Source organism: Rhincodon typus, chromosome 6 (assembly GCF_021869965.1).
Source record: "Rhincodon typus isolate 14 chromosome 6, sRhiTyp1.1, whole genome shotgun sequence".
NCBI classification, from domain to species: domain Eukaryota; kingdom Metazoa; phylum Chordata; class Chondrichthyes; order Orectolobiformes; family Rhincodontidae; genus Rhincodon; species Rhincodon typus.
Window position 1 is genome coordinate 34,613,660 of NC_063337.1, and position 18,939 is coordinate 34,632,598.

An 18,939-nucleotide genomic window follows, 5' to 3' on the forward strand; every position below is an offset into this window, starting at 1 on the left:
GTCATTCATAGGATGCTGGCTATTCCAGCATTAATTTCCCATCCCTAATTGCCCTGAAGAAGGTGCTAGTGAGCAGTGATGTTTTTCACATGGAAATGTTCAAATACTGCACTGTACATATGTGACATTGGATTCCTAGTTGAATAACTTGAAAAATAGAATGCGCAATGAAATGTAAAAGAAACACTGAATTTTTAAAATTAAAATTACTCACCATTTTCGTACAGTATTTTTAGATTGACACAGCAACATCTGGTGGCTGCAGTTGATTAGTGTACCGGAACATCCAGGACTCCCTGCACCTGCCAACTTGTGCCATTTGATGGAGCCTAGGAAATCAATTGCAATTTAACAAGGAAGCAAGGATGCACTTTTTCTGACATGACAGAAATGGCAATTGATATTGAAATCAATTAAGGCAAACTAGCACCAAATATTAGGGATTGTTTGTATTACTTGACAAAGACAATATAGTCTTGAATTATCACAGAAGAAATGCAGGGTAAGTTACATACATGTGAACATATGAATTAGGAGCAAAACTATGCTATTCAGCCCTTCAAACCTGGTTCACCATCTAATAAGATCAAAAAGTCATGCAGTCATTCAACACAGGTGAAGCTATTCAGCCCATCAAGTCTTTTTGACTAATTTGCACCGCATGGCCCATAGACTTGAATGTTATGATATTTCAAATGCTCATCCATGTAATTTTGAAAGGTTGTGAGGTTTCCCACCTCTACTAGCCACCCCAGGCAAAGCATTCAAGTTTCCCACCATACTCTGGGTGGAAAAGATTCCTCCAATCTCCTCTCAACCACCTTCCTTCACCATAAAATTATGACACCTCATTATTGACCCTTCAACGAAGGCAAACAGCTGCTCTCAATCCATATTGTCCATGCCCTTCATAATCTTACACTGGGACCCCACTCATTACAGCCTGCCAATCTGAAAAGGACCTATTTACGCAGACTCTTTTTCTGTCAGCCAGCCAATCAATTATCCTTGTCACTGATATACCAGCTACACCATGAGCTCCTGCTTTTTCACAAAAACTTTTAACGGTATCCTGTCAAATGCCTTCTGATATCCAAGTGTGGAGTGTTTTCAGGCTCCAGTTTATCCACAGCACATATTATTCTTTCAAAGCAGCCAAACAAACATGATTTCCCTTTCACAAAACGATGCTGACTCTTCGTGATTACTTTGTGTTTTTCTAATGGTCCAGTTAATTGGTTCTAACATCTTCCCCATGACAGATGCCTGGCTAACTGGCCTATAGTTTTCTGTTTTCTGCCTCCCTCCTTAAGCAGATGGATTACATTTGCTACTTTCCAGTCTGATGGAATGTTTCCAGAATGTAATGAATTTTGGAAAATTAGCACACCAATGCACCAAGACCTCATTGGTCTCCTTTATTGTTAATTCGCTCATAGGATATGGGTGTCGCTAGCTAGGCCAGCATTTATTGCCCATTCCTAATTGCCAAGAGGGCAGTTAAGAGTCAATGCACCCAGACCAGTTAAGGACATCAGTGAACCAGAGGGTTTTTTTAAAAAACTGACCACTGACAATGATTTCATGGTCATCATTAAATTCTTATTTCAGTATTTTTATTGAATTCACACTTGACCATCTGCCATGGTCGGATTCGAACTCAGGTCTCAAGAACATTACTGAGGTCTTTGGATTAATAGTCAAGTGATAATATCACTGGATCAGTGCTTCTCCTCTTTTAAGGCCCTAGGATGAGGCCCGTCAGGATCTGGAGACTTAGCAACCCGCAGTTCCATCAGTTTGCCTAGTACCACTTCCTTCGTGATGATAATTTCAGCAATTTTCTCTCTTCCTTCAAAGTCTTACTTTACAGATATAACTGGATTTTTTTCTGTATTTTCTATAATGAAAATGGAGCAAAATTTTATTCATTACATTTGCCATTTCCTTATTATGTGCTATTAACTTCCCATTATGGACCTCTGGAGGACCAACACACAATTTACCTGCCCTCTTCCTCTGTATTTATCTATAGAACAATTGATATCCTTTTCTCGTGCTCTAGTTTAATTTGTCCTGATCAGCCTTTTAGTTATTCTCTTTACACTTTACCTGCCACTTTCACCTTGACACAATTGGATGGTTTTTTTCTTAAATTTGAAACTTTCTGGGGCAATAACAACTTGGTAATGCTAACTGTTTGCAGACAAGTTGGAATTGTATCTGAAAGTTGGAATTGGAGAGCAGTTTCCAGAATCTGAGGAGCACCGGCCCAGGAAAGTCTGAATTACCAGAATGTGAGCATTGTTGAGGAAATCTGTGATGGAGTAACTTTTGAGGGAGTTTTGGAGTGAGGTCTTCAAAAGTGAAGAATTGGACTCTCTTGTAAAGTCTTCAATAGATTTGATTACCCATAGTGCCCCAGTGTCTGGGGGATCACTGTGAAATCTCTGGTCTTTACATTGACCTCATCTGCTATTTGATGTGCTTTGACTCTAATTGATCTGTTATCCTTATTCACCTCATGTTAATTCTGGGCAATAGAATAAGAGTTCTATTCTTGTTGCTTGTAGATGGCATTCCTTTTATAAATTTATAAAAGTAAAGGATTTTTTTGTTCAAAACCATGGATACATTGAAATATTCTCTTAGTGAGGACCTGGGATCTCACACTTGTCTACATTTTTTTTTGAAAAGAGTTGCTGATCCCTAGCCAGCAAATAACAAAATTTGGTAATCTGATGTGGAATCATGACAACAGTCTGTTGGATTTAGCGGATTAAGAGGTGATTTCATCAAAACATTCACAATTATGAATAGGCCTGACAGGGTAGATATTAAGAAGGTAGCCCACTTTTTCCACAGATGAAACAGTTGTCACTGCAGTGTTGATAAGAACAGATTTCAAACCAATGCTCTCCCTTCCCCCATTTTGAACCCACTCTCTTCTTCCCTTGTCTGAATCAGAGGGCTTACTGACTACCCTGTTCTGGACATGGCATCCTACTCCTACTCTCTGGATCTGCTCCCTTCTTCCCCCATTTCAGGCATGATCTGCCTCCACGACCTTCCAGCCCCAGACCTGACCCCACTTTTCCCCTGCCACTGGACCTGAACTCCACCCACTTCAAAGCCAGCTCCCACATCCGATGGACCCAATTTCTCCCACTCATGCAGCCACTTAGACCTAAATACTGCATTACTTGCCTGTTCCCGACCGCCCCCCGCCTTGTATCCTGCCACTCTACCCATAGCACTCTATCTCCTATCCACATGGCATCCCATCCACCTGGCAACCCACTTACGTGGCACCCTAACCTCACACTTGTCTTATGTATTTACTGCCTGACAGCTGTCAAGGTGGCTGACTGTGAAGGATTCCTGATTGGAATTTCCTGTCAGAATTGGAGTGCTGTCCTTTCATAAAAAAGGTTAAATTTTTATTTTCTGAGGAGTGGCATTGCTTATTATGACTGCAGAATCTAGAATAATGCGACATAATTGCAGGATAAGGAATTGATCATTTAGGGCTGAGATGAGGAGAAACTCCATTGAAAGGGTTGTGAATCTTTTTATTTCTGAGTTTTTAGATATGCCTGCTATGAATATGTTTCAAGCTGAGATGGACAAGCTGACAGGGTGTGGAAAGAAAGGTGGCGTTGAAACCCAAGATCACCCTGATCATTATTGACTTTTGGACAGGGTCAACAGGTCGTGTGGTCTGCTGCTTACTTCTAATGTTTGGAGAGGTCATAAATCTCTGTCCCAACTGTTAATATATTCAGTGGTAGACCATCCGCAATCATCTTGGCTGAAAATTCCAAAGATTCACATATCTCTTTGGGAAAAGAAATTGCTTCACGTCTCAGTCCTAAATGATCAACTTCTATTTCTGACACTGTGCACAATGTTCTATACTATCCTCCCTTTGCAAGGAAAAGCAACCTCTCAAAGTCTATGCTCTTTAGCCCCTTCAGAATATTGTGTGTTTCAATGAGGTTAGTTACAAGACATCACCTGCTCTGACCTGCCATTTTTGTCTAACGTTTGTATGGTTATTTATTTGAATAGTTATTTAGTTACTAATTTAGTCACTTAACAGCTGGTTAGAATTTCCTTGCTTGCAGGCAAAGGAAAACTTTTCACAAGTTACGGGAGGTAAAAGAGAATTAAAAGGAGTATCTGCTTCTCCCCCTTTGTATAGGCTTGCCATGGGAACCAAATTTTGGACTTTTGCATTAAAGTGGTCCCTTCTCCAATCATTGTGCTCTACACTCTGATGCTTGCTTCTGCAGTCTGCCATCAAGGTGAATTCTGCTTCCCTGTTTGATTTTACACCTAAAAACATTCTAGCTTTAAGCTGTGTTAGCAACACTATGCTGAAGCACTTCCCTAAAAGGAGGAAAGGGGAGTAGGAAAGGAACTTTGCTGGAGGCAACTAATTCAAGATGAGTACAAGCTCCATCTTCAAAACACAAGCCCTGTCACTTTATCTTTTCTTACTAACAAAATTATAGAACTTATGAAGCCAGCATATCAAAATATAAGTAGATTATAAAGAACCTTGCAGTTTATGTATATGTACTTAACAATTCTGTGATCTTACTTTTGCCAATATACATTTATATTGTGAGGAATTGTGTTTTAGAAATAATGTTGAGAGATAGAAGCTTTTTAAAGCAGGGCTTTTTTTTTATTGCCGTATTACATTCAATGAAAATATGTCCTTCTCATCTGGATTTTACTGCTAAATGCAATTGTAAAAATGGATTTTGATTCTAACTGAATTTATTGATGAACTGCTTTTAAAAGTTCCACATTGTTGCTGCCTAAGCACACTTAATAGCTGATTTTTATCTGTTCATTGTTGTATGATCGTGCATTAGGATTCATCAATTGATTTCTAGTTTCTTGAGTGGTACTAATGGATTGTGGGTAGATCTGTACAAAAGTGCCTGATGATGGCTGGTAATATTAAAACTCTTTTCTGAGTTTTCCCTTGTCTTGAGTAGCTCTCTTCAGCAAGTGAAATTTTTGAGAGCAAGTTCACAAAGTTAGATGAAAATATCAGTGCAAATAATGGCAAATAACTGAAAACCGAAGAACTGCTCATGCTAAATACCAGAAACAAAATCAGAAATTGCTGAAAAAAGCCCAGCAGGTCTGGCAGCATCTGTGGAGAGAAAGCAGCTTTAATGTTTCAGGTCCACTGACCCTTCTTCATGACTGGCTGATTTGAAAAGCAGTCAGAGTTACAAGAGGTTTGTTCTAAGTATAAACTGTTACCATTTGATGTGTGTGCACTCTGAAAAAGATGGATTAAATTGTGTATAGTTATTTCTAGGCATGCTATGGAGTTGACCATACTTTGGTTTTAGGTTATAAGTGATTGGCAACTTCTAAGATTCTGCTAGAAATGCAGATTTTTTTCTTTAGTTTTGAGCTCTGGCCAGAGCACGTGAACTCCAAGAACAAGCAAACTCATACAAATCCAATTGCTACATCTTGTCTGGAAAGTCCAGAGTGGAGCCAAACATGACTGTTACTTCAAGTCATTTGTTAGCATTAAGAAAATTACCAATGTCTTAAGTGTGTGATTACCGCTTGTGGACTAAGAATTTTTGTTTGAACTGTTGTATTGTGTTTAATGTTTTGCTTCTGGTATTATAGTAATTGCAACCAGTTAATTGTAGTGTTGATATGACAACATGCTAATTTACAACTTCAAAAATGACTGCACAACATACTGACTTGCCCAAAAACACTTGTAAATTTGATTGTGGAAATTTATGCCTAGCTGTAGAGATGAGGGTAAGTGCTGGAAAAGCAAAATGAATTAGTATCGAATAACTCAAGTTTTCATAATTATTGTTACTATCTTCCTGCTTGAAAAGAGGTTTCCAAAGATCATTTAAGTACTCTTCACTAGGGTGCATTTGATTATGACTAGTATCATCTACACTAATTGGTTTTCTTTGTATTATTCTGTAGTCTAGTTGTCTAGTCATCGTGCAATATTGTAGCTAATGTCTGAATTTACTTCTAATATTGGATTTATTTGAGCTTGTGTCCTGGATTTTGATAAGTTGAAGTATCACAGACTGGAAGGTAATGTTTGGAATGTGGGCAAGTGAGGATAAGGTCAAAGGACAGATCAGATTTCTGGTCAGTGCAAGCTGTGCTGACAATGCTGTTTTTTTTTCCTGGAATAAGATTTAACAGAACAGAAAGAAAGTCAAGTTTCTCTTAGATGATTGGATAAATATACCCTTATATCGATAGCTTCTACTGGTGCCAGAGTTTCAGCTGCTAAGATATTTTAACTAATGTTTTCATTTCCTTGGCTTACGTCCAAGAATATAATAAACCTCACCTAACTCGAATGGTCACAGGGAAGACTGGCATGTGAAGCATCATTGAAGCTGGAAACTTGAGTGTACGTTTTTAAATTTAATTTCTTCATTTGGTTTTAAGATTTCCTTAACAGTAGCATGTTTAATTATTGTCATTAACACTAATGTATTGCAGAAGAAGGACATTGTGTTTGTTCTGTTCCTCTGGAGGAGCACATCACCTTGTGGCACTATCCCACTTTCTAGATGCAGCTGTGCACATTTTTCCAATCCTAATAATAAAATTTCCTCTTGAATACCTCTATTAAACCTAATTCCACTACTGTTGCAGCAATGCATTCCAGAACTACTTGCTGTGTGAAAAATGTTTTTTTTCTGATGTTGCCATTGCATTTTTGCCACCTACCTTAAATCTGTGCCCATTTGTTCTCCATCCTTCCACAATGGGAAGTTTTTCTGTAATTCAATCTTCTTTTATCCATGGAAAACAGTCCTAATTTTTCCTGTCTATTTAACTGAAGTTTCTCAACCCTGAGACCATTCTTAGGAATTTTCTCTGTATGCTCCAGAACTAAATGTGGTACTCCACTTGAAGCTGGACTAGCTAGACACTTTATTAACCACTCTGTCAACCAGTTATTCCACCTTCAATGTTTTTTTTTCATTTGTTTGTGGGATTTGGTTGTTGCTGGTTAGCCCAGCATTCATTGTCCTTTCCTACTTGCCCAGAGAGCAGTTCACAGTCCACTACAGAGTCAACTGGCAAAAACAGAGGTTGCTGGAAAAGCTCAGCAGGGCTGGCAGCATCTGTGAAGAAAAATAAGAATTAATGTTTCTGGTCTGGTGACCCTTCCACAAAACGATTCTGAGGAAGGGTCACCAGACCCAAAATGATAACTCTGACTTTCTTCACAGATGCTGCCAAACCTGCTGAACTTTTCCAGCAACCTCTGTTTTTGTTTCTAATTTACGGCATCTGCAGTTCTTTCTGTTTTTAGCTACATTGGTGGGTCTGGCATCACATGTAAGCCAGACCAGGTATGGATGACAGATTTTCTTCCCTAGAGGGAGGTGAACCAGATGGGTTTTTTATGACATGTAACAGTGATTACATGATCACCATTAGGTTAGCTTTAAATTCCAGATGTTTTACTAAATTCAAGCCCCATGACCTGCCACGGTGGGACTGAAATCTATAATCCCAGAATATCAGTTTTGAAGAAGTTATACTGAATGGAAACATTAGCTTTTGTTTCTCTCTCCATGAATGCTGTCAGACCTGCTGAGTTTCTCCAGCTTTCTCTGCATTTGTTGCCCCAGATCATTAGCCTAAGGCTTTTGATTAGCAAAACTAGTGAAATTACCTCTCTGCTATCACCTCCCCAAGTGTAATACACACACACCTCCCTCTGCTCCTGAATCCCTTTTTGTTGAGAATACGTACTGATAAAAGCCATGAGAAACTGGAAAATGGAATTGTTAGGACATTCTGGATTGAAGAAAGGGTTGTGAAGGAACATGTGACTTTTTGGAATTGTTCATTAATAATGTGAGCTGTGACTCACTTGCTAATTCCTGAAAAGTCAAGTAACTTTGGAAAGAAGACCAGCAGAGTTTGAAAGAGGAGTGAGGAATGATGTTTATTGCTTTCATTGCTTGGCAAACTCAGTTTGGAAGAGATGTGAAGGCAGCCCGCTTTTGGGTTTGGTTTCTATTTTGTTAGTGTGAATTGTAGAAGGGAAAGATTTCCAAAGCTTGCAATCAGCAGGACTCTTTTTTTTCTCTTTCCTGGAAAAGTAACAAGAAACCTTAAAACAATGTTAACTGGAAGGAACTCTCACTCTCGCTATCGCTCTTTGTCTCTCTGTGAACTATTTCTAGGAACCTGAGAAAATTCCCAAACAACATTGTCTTTGACGACTTCATAAATCCTGAACACTGAACTCAGAATTCTATTTAAAGAGTTAAGTCTACCTGTACTGTTGGCACTGAAAATTGGTAATAAACCAGCAAACTCGGACTTGTGGAAAGATTTTACTGCGTTGGAGAATTTCTTCCAGTCTTCATGGTCATATGATTGAAGTTTTTCAGTTTCCTGATCGATCTCCTGTGGCTTTTCTCATTTTCAGTATTCTTGCTTTCCTCTTCTCTTTTATGCAACTATCTTGTTTTTCTTTCTCTAAATATAGTGTTCGTGTTCCTGTTTCTCTTCACGTTACTTTTGACTGACCTTTTGTACATCTTCCCTATCCTCTGCCTTCAAAGTCTCACTTGCTTTTACTCATCCACTTCATAGCTTTTTCAGAATTTCAGACAAGATTATATGAAGTGAGAGAAGGAAGTGAATCTTTTTGAGAGATGAAACAATGTGTGCAGTTGTGAGAGAAATTTGGGGCTTTAAAAAGAACAGAATTCCGTCACAGAATAAAATTAGGATGTACAGTCTTCATGAATTTCAGTTGAATAGACATTGTATCTCTTGACTTCAAGATCTTATTCTTTTAACTTGAATCATTTACATCAAGAATCTTACACCTTTGAAGCTGGGGAACTGATGTTAAAAAGATGCCAGAGTTCACAGGTTACTTCAGAAACTTGGAAATTAAGAGTTTTTGTACTTTTTAGTCGCAAATAAACAACTCTGGAACTCCTCACTTTGAAATACTTTATTGTGCTGTTTCCTTTCTAAGCCTGTTGCAAGAACCCGGTTGTGAACAGTAGATACACCAAGGTGAATGACTTTCTTTTTATTTGCTTATGGGAGGAATGGAAGGAGAAGTTGTTTTCCATTTCTCCCACTTCCTACAGACAAAGGGGGTGGCCGTGGGTACCCGCATGGGCCCAAGCTATGCCTGCCTCTTTGTAGGATATGCGGAACAATCCCTCTTCCAAAGCTACATTGGCCCTAGCCCCCACCTCTTCCTCAGTTAAATCGATGACTGTATCGGCGCCGCCTTGTGCTCCCACGAGGAGCTCGAACTGTTCATCCACTTCACTAACACCTTCCACCCCAACCTTAAGTTCACCTGGACCATCTCCGACACCTCTCTCCCCTTCCTGGACCTCTCTATTTCCGTCTCTGGCAACCATCTGGAAACCGATATCCATTTCAAGCCTACCGACTCCCACAGCTACCTAGAGTACACCTCCTCTCACCCACCTTCCTGCAAAAAGGCCATCCCCTATTCCCAATTCCTTCGCCTCTGCTGCATCTGCTCCCGAGATGAGGCATTCCACTCCCGAACATCCCAGATGTTCTCGTTTTTCAAGGACTACAACTTCCCCTCCACAGTGGTCAAAAACGCCCTCGACCGTGTGTCTCGCATTTCCCGCAACTCATCCCTCACACCCCTTACCCGCAATAATAACCAAAACAGAATCCCCCTTGTCCTCACGTACCACCCCACCAACCTCCGGATCCAACGCGTCATCCTCCGACACTTCCGCCATCTGCAATCTGACCCCACCACCAAAGACATTTTTCCCTCCCCACCCTTATCTGCTTTCCGGAGGGACCACTCTCTCCGTGACTCCCTTGTCCGCTCCACACTGCCCACCAGCCCCACCACACCTGGCACTTTTCCCTGCAACTGCAGGAAGTGCTACACCTCCCCCCTCACCCCCATCCCAGGCCACCTGCACATCTGCTAATATGGTATACTGTATCCGCTGTTCTCGTTGTGGCCTCCTCTACATCGGGGAAACCAAGTGGAGGCTTGGGGGCCGCTTTGTGGAACACCTCCGCTTGGTTCGCACCAAACAACTGCACCTCCCAGTCGCGAACCATTTCAATTCCCCCTCCCACTCCTTGGACGACATGTCCATCCTGGGCTTCCTGCGGTGTCACAATGATGCCACCCGAAGGTTGCAGAAACAGCACCTCATATTTCGCTTGGGAACCCTGCAGCCCAATGTGGACTTCACAAGCTTCAAAACCTCCCCTCCCCCGACTACATCCCAAAACCAGCCCATCTTGTCCCCGCCTCCCTAACCTGTCCTCCCACCTATCCCCTCCTCCCAACTCAAGCCCCACCCCCATCTCCTACCTACTAGCCTCATCCCGCCCCCTTGACCTGTCCATCCCCCTGGACCGACCCATCCCCTCCCAAACTCCCTACCTACACTCACCTTTACTGGCTCCAACCCCGCCTCTTTGACCAGTCTGTCTCCTCTCCACCTATCTTCTCCTCTATCCATCTTCTATCCGCCTCCCCCTTTCTCCCTCTTTATTTCAGAATCCCTTTCCCCTCCCCCATTTCAGAAGAAGGGTCTAGACCCAAAACATCAGCTTTCCTGCTCCTCTGATGCTGCTTGGCCTGCTGTGTTTGTTCAGCTCTACTTGTTGTCCCAGATTCTCCAACACTGGCAGTTCCTACTATCCCAGTCCAATATTATGGAGCGAGTTCCAGGATTTTGACCTAGTGATGCTGATGGAATGTTGAAGAGCTTGATTTAAATAAAATGTCATTTATTTTGTCAATGGATTACTATTGCTATTATTATATTATTATAGTTGGAGGAATAAAGTGGAAACTGATAGAAAGTGACTGATTTTCAATGCATCGATGATTAATTTATTCTCAAAGGCTATATTGTTGGACAGTGGAATGCATTTCTTCAGAATAATGTTTGGAGTTAATAATACATGGGAAAATCTGTTTACCACCCTGCATCATTTGCACTAACCAGTTGGTTAATGGTTACCACTCGGCTGTTGGCTCTGAATCATGACATTCTGTTGACATGAGCGCATCATTTCGGTTGATACTTTGATGCAGTGCTGGCAAAGTGATGTCTTTTGCTTGAGATATTAAACCATGGTTCTCTGCCCTCTCAGGTACATATGAAAGATATCACAGGAGTCACAAAGGGGTTTTTATCATCTAATGCATTCTGAAGGAATGCCTGAGATCTACTACAATAAGCCAGCTGGTGATGGCTATATTGAGTTCATGGGTCTGAATTGGTTGTATAGTTATAGGGATCTAGTAATCAGTGGGCTGAGGGTTTTTTGAAGTGTAGCTAACTAAAGTAAAGCTCTCGCATAAAAGTGTGGACTTGAATTCTATTGAAATACAATTATCCTTTGGACTATTAATAGTGATTGCTCCTCAAAAATCATTTAGTGGATGTGAAAAGAGCCATGTAACTTTATTTGTAAATTTATTTGTTTGTTCTTCTCCAAGCACTGAAGGTGCAAAGGCAACAAGATTATTTTGGGCATACGGTAGACATGATCTGAAGGAATGTTCGAGAATCTCAAGCTCTTTTTATTCATTCATGGGATGTGGGCATCACTGGGAAGGTTATTATTTATTGCCCATTCCTAATTGCCTTTAAGAAGGCAATGGTGAATTGGAAAGAAGATGTATTATGGCATATCAAATATTAAACTGTAGGCCCAGAATATCTCACTATACTGAACAAGAAAAGAAGCTTCCTGTCCCTGGGGCTGTCTGATGCTTCTAAAAGACTGATATGGTGGTTTTCCATTGAATTGTCAGTTAGAAAATATGTTTATTCATCTGAATATTCAAAATAGTTCCCATAAACCAGTTTGAAGTTTGATTATTGTCTTTATTTTATAAATGTAGTATTTATTAAGACTTCAAATCTCAGTATCCATTCTGTTCAATACATCAATATAAGTGGTAAAGTACAACACATGACAATTATATCTGATATTAATTAGAATGGTTAAACGAATATACATCATGATATTAATTCACTGTATTTACACTTTTAACAAAAGGTATGATACTTTATTAGATTGGTTTAAACCCTTTTTTCCTAGTTGTTATCATAAGATGGTTAATTTGTCAGTTTAGAAACGTGCATGAGAACTCCCAAATGTGTCTGTTCTATAGTTTGCTGCGTCTTTTTTCTCAATTCAAATGACATTCAACTCTTCTTGTCCTGGCAAAGTGCATAACCTCACATTTTCCCACATGGTATTCCTTCTGCTAAGTTTTAGCCCACTTGTTTAACCTGTCTCTATTCCTCTGCAGACTCTGTGTCATCCACACCACTTTCCTTCCCATCTATGTTCGTCATTTGCAAACTTGGCTGTAGTACATTCACTTTCCTCATCCAAGTCATTGATATATATTGTAAATAATTGTAGTCCCAACAATGATCCCTGTGACACTCCTCTAGCTACAGGTTGCCATTCTGAAAATGCCCTCCTTCTCCCAACCAACTGTTTTCTATTAGTTAGTCAATCCTCTGTCCATGCTAACAAAATACACCTTCGACACCATGGGCTCTTATTAAGTAGCCTAATGTGTGGTACCTTACAAACACCTGAAAATTCACATATCTGACATTCATTGCTTCCCCTTTATCTATCTTGCTTGTTGCCTCCTCAAAGAATTCTAGTAGTCTTGACAGGCATGGTGCAATCACCATGATGGAGTTACGCTGCAGGCCTCCCAATAGCTAGTGGGAGATAGAGGAACAAATATGTGAGCAGACCATGGAAGGATATGAAAACAAGGTTTTTGCAGTGAGTGATTTTAACTTCCCCAATATTCCTTTAGTGCCAGGGGCTTAGATGGGGTAGAATTTGTTTGGTGCATCCAGGAGGATTTCTTGAAACAATATGTCGATAGTCCGATGAGAGCTGTATTAAACCTGTGCTTGATCGTGTTATATATTTCTAAATGCTTTGCTATTACACCCTTTGTAACAAACATCAACATTTTCTCATTAACCAATGTTAGGCTAAGAAATGGCCTATGGTTACCTAGAGATAACAAGAACTGCAGATGCTGGAGTCAGAGATAACAAAGTGTGAAGCTCGGGGAACACAGCAGGCCAGGCAGCATCAGAGGAACAGGAAGGCTGACATCCTGACCAGAAACGTCAGCTTTCCTATTCCTCTGATGTTGCCTGGCCTGCTGTGTTCTTCCAACTCCACATTTTGCCTATGGTTACCTGCTTGTTTTTGTCTCCTTCCCCTTTTAAAGAAAGATATTGGCAGTCTTCCAATCCTTTGGGGCTTTTCCAGAATCGAAGGATTCTTGGAAAATTAGAATTAGACTTAGACTCCCTACAGTGTGGAAACAGGCCCTTTGGCCCAACAAGTCCACACCGTCTCTCAGAGCATCCCACCCAGACCCATCCCCCAATGACCCACCTAATCTACACATCCCTGAACACTACAGGCAATTTAGCATGGCCAATCCACCCAGCCTGCACATCTAGGGACAGTGGGAGGAAACCGGAGCACCTGGAGGCAACCCACGCAGACACTGGGAGAACGTGCAAACCCCACACAGACAGTTGCCCGGGAGTGGAATTGAACCCAGGCCCCAGGTGCTGTGAGGCAGCAGTACTAGCCACAGTGCTGCCCCAGATTACTACGCGTTCATCCACTATCTCTGTTGCTACTTCCTTTATTAACCTAAGATGCATCCCATCAGGTCAAACAATTTTTATTTTTCCATATTTTTTTCACAGAATTCCTGACTAGGTCATTATTTACTCCCCATCCCCAATTGCCCTTGAGAAGGTGGTTGTGACCTGTGACTGGTACAGTCAATATGGTTTTGTACACCCAGAATGGTGTTAAGAAGGGATTTCTCAGGTTTCGATCCAGTGAAAGTGAAGGAATGGTATTAAAGTTTTGAGTCCGGGAAGTGTGTAACTTGGACGGTAACCTTCAGACAATGTCATTGAGAGTCAAAGAGAGATAATTAGATTCTAGTTTGTTAGAGATGGTCATTGCTTGACACTTGTTTGCCATGGATGTTACTCCCTTATCAGCCCAAACTGAATGCTGTTCAATTCAAGTCTTACTGCACACCAGTTTGCTTCACTATTGAGGAGTGGCAAATTCTGCTGAAGACAATCAGCGGACGTCCCCATGTAACCTTGTGATGGAGGGAAGGGGAATGATAAAGCAGCTTAAAAATGTTGCACCTTGGATATTACTTTGAGGAATACTTGCAATGATGTCTTGGGGACTCAGACAATTGACTTTATTGTTAAAAAGACACTTTGAGAGATTTTGGAGTCGTGAAAGCATCAAGAAATATGGTGCAAAATGTAGATGAGCTTGAGATCTATCATGAAGAGATGGATTTCTTCCTTCATTCTTTTTTGTTCTGTTTTTCAATGTTTTTGTGTTCAGTAGAGTGTTTTGTGTGAAAAAGAGAAATCTCACAATCTTTCCCATTAAACTTAGTACTGTTTTGGAGGATTTAAATTTTAGCTTTGAAAACAAGATTTTGATCAAGTCTTCTTTATTTGTCAGAATAATCTTATCAGTTCATGGGAATTTGTGTGAAAGGTGCTTACTGAATTTAACATTTTTGCAAACTGACAGCATGCATTAATGTTCATACCTAACTGGTAATATGTGGTTTAAAAATGGAATAGAATAGAATCCCTACAGTGTGGAAATAGTCCATTTGGCCCAACAAGTCCATACAGACTTCCTGAAGAGCATCCCACCCTGACTCATCGCCTGCCCTATCTCTCTAACCTTGTATTTTTCACAGCTAATCCACCTAACCTACACATCCTTGGGCACTACGGGCAATTTAGCATGGCCAATCCACCTAACCTGCATATCATTGGACAGTGGGAGGAAACCCACACAGGCACAGGGAGATTGTGCAAATTCCACAAAGTCACCTGAGGCTGGAATTGAACCTGGGTCCTTGGTGCAGTGAGGCAGCAGTGCTAACTGCTGAGCCACTGTGTTGTTTATAAGTCCAATAGAAACTTTTGAATCTCAAGAAACTGCAAAATTTGATTGGTATCTGCAAAACAAAAAGGCTAGCCAGCACAGAAAGTAACATTGTTTTATTTGTTGGTCTTATGTTAAGATATGGATTGGTTTTGGTTTCAACTTTTCAGTACTATTTGATTATTTGTTACAAGTTCTTCTATCTTTTCGTCAATATATTATTGTCTGCATTGAAATCTAGTTCATAGGCAATTCAGATTTTGTAAAAATCTGTATCAGAATCACAATCTGTAATGAGATTTCTGTGCATTCAGTGCAAAAATAGCTCCATCTAAAATCTTGATTTGTCTAAATCCATATTTTTGAAGGAAAACTGGAATTGTAAAGTTCTGTTCTTTGACTTGAGAGAAAAAGGCAGCTAACTTGTTCAGATTACATTTACAGGACTGACAGAGACTAAAGTTTAAAATGTAAAATACTTTTGCATAAAGTCAGTTGGTAGGTATTAAAATGTTGACAGGCAGAATAAGCTGCTGTGTAAAATTTTAAATGCATGTCATTGATTCTGTATGCCAGTTATTATGTTGCATATGTATTTGGTGATATTTTGGCAGAAGTTCTAAACATTTTAGATAGTAGTTTGAGAGCTGGTCCACTTGTCTGCAATGTTGAATAATTGGACACTTCTAATAATTGTGCTAATGGACGATAAGCCATTTTGAAAGGCAGCATCTGCTGATACCTGTAATTGTGGGCAACTATGCATGCACACTAAACCTGAAAAATACTTGCTCACGATTACAGACCAAATGTATTATCACATAAAATTTATAAATGACATCATATGCAAAGGCCACACTCCACACTCCACATGCACACAGAAGTGTGATTTTGAAAATGATTTTAGCTGCTGGGAATGAGGATTGAGAGGAGTGGGGGAGTGAGGAGGCAGGAGGAGGACAGTCAGGAGGGGCTGTTGTGGTAATGTAGGGGTGGTTGGGCAATGAGGGGGCATGTGGGAGGAGTGAGGACACAGGAGGTATAGGGAGGGAGTGAGAATGAGGTCCTTCTCTCCACTTGCCCCGCCTCCTGTTCTCAATGCTTTCTCTTTGTGTCCCTCGCCTCTTTTTGATGCCCCCCCAAATTCCTGGGCCATATCTTCCAGAACTGGTTTAAATGCATGTGCTCTGGTGGTCAGCAAATGCAGTCTTTTTTTAAAAAAAAGGTCGTGACCTTAACTCATACATAAAACTAATAATGTATGATTTTCTTTTTAGCAGGGGCAAATTTTTGTTTCAAAACCATGTGTGGGATATATTATTTTCAAAGTACAATTTTCAAATTTTAATATTTGTTTTATTTTGTAACAGAAAAGGCATAAAGCTGATAATAATGTCAACAAGAAGAAAACTAAAGGTGAGTGCCTATGAAGTGAAATTTGGACTGTTTAAGGGTTACTGCCACACAAGTATATTAAGTTAAGTTATGCAACTTGCTGTGAGTAATAGCCAAGTGTGCAAACCCCATAGAAATCCAATGGGTATTACAAGTCACTACTGTCAAATTCATTCCAACTGCTATGATGCTGAAGATGAGCATATATTTTCACCAGGATTCTTCCTCGTACTACTCAGATTCTTGCTATAAACTATCCAGTATGATGATGAATTCTGAAAATGTCTGCAGTTTTCTAAATAATGCTTACTTGATGAAATACATTTTAAGGTTTGTAATAATCCTGAAGTTCTGTTTCTTACCCAACAGTGCCTGAATTTCTGAAGTATGCTTTCTGATGAAGTAATGTTCCAATAAAAGTTCTTGAGTAACTTGTTAAAGGTTGAGACACAAATCATCACTGGTTCTTCATTGGCCAAACTCTTATATTCAAATAAAGTAATTTGTCCAGTAGGACTGGAGTTGAGTTGCATATATGGGGTGTTATGTAAATTTCTGAACAGAGCACGTAGGACCTAATTGGAGAATAGAGATGACTACAGTAATATAAAAACAATAACAAAATGCATGCTGGAAATTCAAAATAAAAACAAAGTGCTAAAGAAATGCAGCAGGTCTGGCAAGAATGAAACATACTCCATATCGTGAATTTGCTCGAGGGAAGAGCACAGTTCACTCCAGAATTGTCTGTGCCCCTGAACCAGAAGGTCTTGGTTCAAGTCCCACCTGTGTGAAGGTATGTTCTAGCATGTCCAGATAGGTTAATTAAAATAGTTACGTTCCCCCACCGAGCCAATGACAGATTGTGGAAGTAGTGAAGTGGTAACAGTGCTATAATAATGGCATGTAGGATTAGTACCTTTTTACATTTATCAATGTCCTGAAGTGCATCATGCACAGCTAATGACTTTCAAGATATGTAGTTTAATTCAGTGGTCATTAATGGACAATAGTGTTCTTTGAACGGTAATGAAATGAAGACCAGTTGATCTGTTTTTCTCTTAAATGACCATTGGTTGAGTGATGATTATTTACCAAGACATCAGGAAATTACTGTCTGTTCTTTTAAATAATGCTATATGAACTCAATAGATTCAACTAGGATCACCTGAGTAGGCAGATGAAAGAGGGCCTTTGTTTCTCATGTTACAACTGAAAGATGCCGCCTCACAATAATGTACAAAAGTCTCAGTTAAATTAATTATTCATGATTGTAGTTGATTTGAACCTGAACTTAGTGGCAGAGAGTTACTAGTACCATCAACTGACCTCATTGTTATGTCAAAAGAGTATAGCACAATTTTCCCATGAATTTTGATGTGCTAAAAGCCAAAAGTGGAATTCCCACTGTGGCAATTTGTGAAATTGAATTTAACACATCATTTATGAGAGGATACCAAATATCCAATTCTGTAAATTATCATATTGCTATAAAACTCCAGCAGATTCATTAATATTCTTCAGCTCTCCACTATAACTTGGAAATTCCAGTGACCAGATAGTCATTATAACAGCATAGGCTAAAGTTATGCAGCATGATCATGCGGAAATCCTGAATTAGCTGACTCCAGTGGAATTGCCTAGGACAACTCTTGGTCAGCTACTATATTGAACAAGAATTTGCCACTGAATTCTTCCCCTGCCCCACTTTAATTCCCTATCCCCATCTCCAACCCAATTCCTGTCATTAACTCACTGCCTGTACACTGCCCGAAGAAACTTGACTCTGAATCATTATCATGTTGTTAGTGAAAGTGATATTGAGAAGGATAGTTTTCTTTTGCTCTGGGAAGTTAATGGTAAATCTTCCACCACTTCTCAAAGCAAAAGGTGCATCTCTCTTAATAACATTGCTTATAGAGTCATAGAGTCACGCAGCATGGAAACAGACCCTTCGGTCCAACCAGTCCATGCTGATCATAATCCCAAACTAAACTAGCCCCACCTGCCTGTTCCTGGCCGATATCCCTCCAAACCTTTCCTATTCATGTACTTGTCCAAATGTCTTTTAAACATTGTAATTGTAACCACATCCTCAGGAAGTTCATTCCACATGTGAACCACCCTCAGTTAAAACATTTGGCTCTCATGTCTTTTGTTAAGTCTCTCTCCTCTCGCCTTAAAAGGATATACCAGACAAAAGATAAGCATGTGACACAAAGTGCAGAAGAAAGTAGTTAGAGGATGTTTTGTGTAGTGATTATGATCTGCCTGGTTGTTTTAACATATATATCTGAACTGATGATGACGTGGAATGATCCACTCTGGTAACTCTGTCTGATTCCAACACAGATGCAGCACCTTTTGAGTTAGATGGTTTGCCTTGAATGTTAAGTTGGATTTGAGCTAGTAATGTCAGCACAATTAATCATGAAAATATGTTTTGCCGTCTGGAGTTGGACATCTGTTATTGTCCACGAGCACAGATCCAAACAG

At 40.0% G+C, this 18,939-nt stretch overlaps 1 protein-coding gene across 1 annotated transcript in view; it reads left to right on the top strand.

Annotated features, from left to right (window-relative positions):
• Positions 1-18,939, top strand: part of atp8a2 (ATPase phospholipid transporting 8A2) — a 701,479-nt gene that overhangs the window by 327,232 nt on the left and 355,308 nt on the right. Inside the window, exon 7 of the mRNA XM_048597580.1 lies at positions 16,419-16,464. Within this exon, the coding sequence (XP_048453537.1) occupies positions 16,419-16,464 (46 nt within the window). The remainder of the gene's footprint in view (positions 1-16,418; positions 16,465-18,939) is intronic.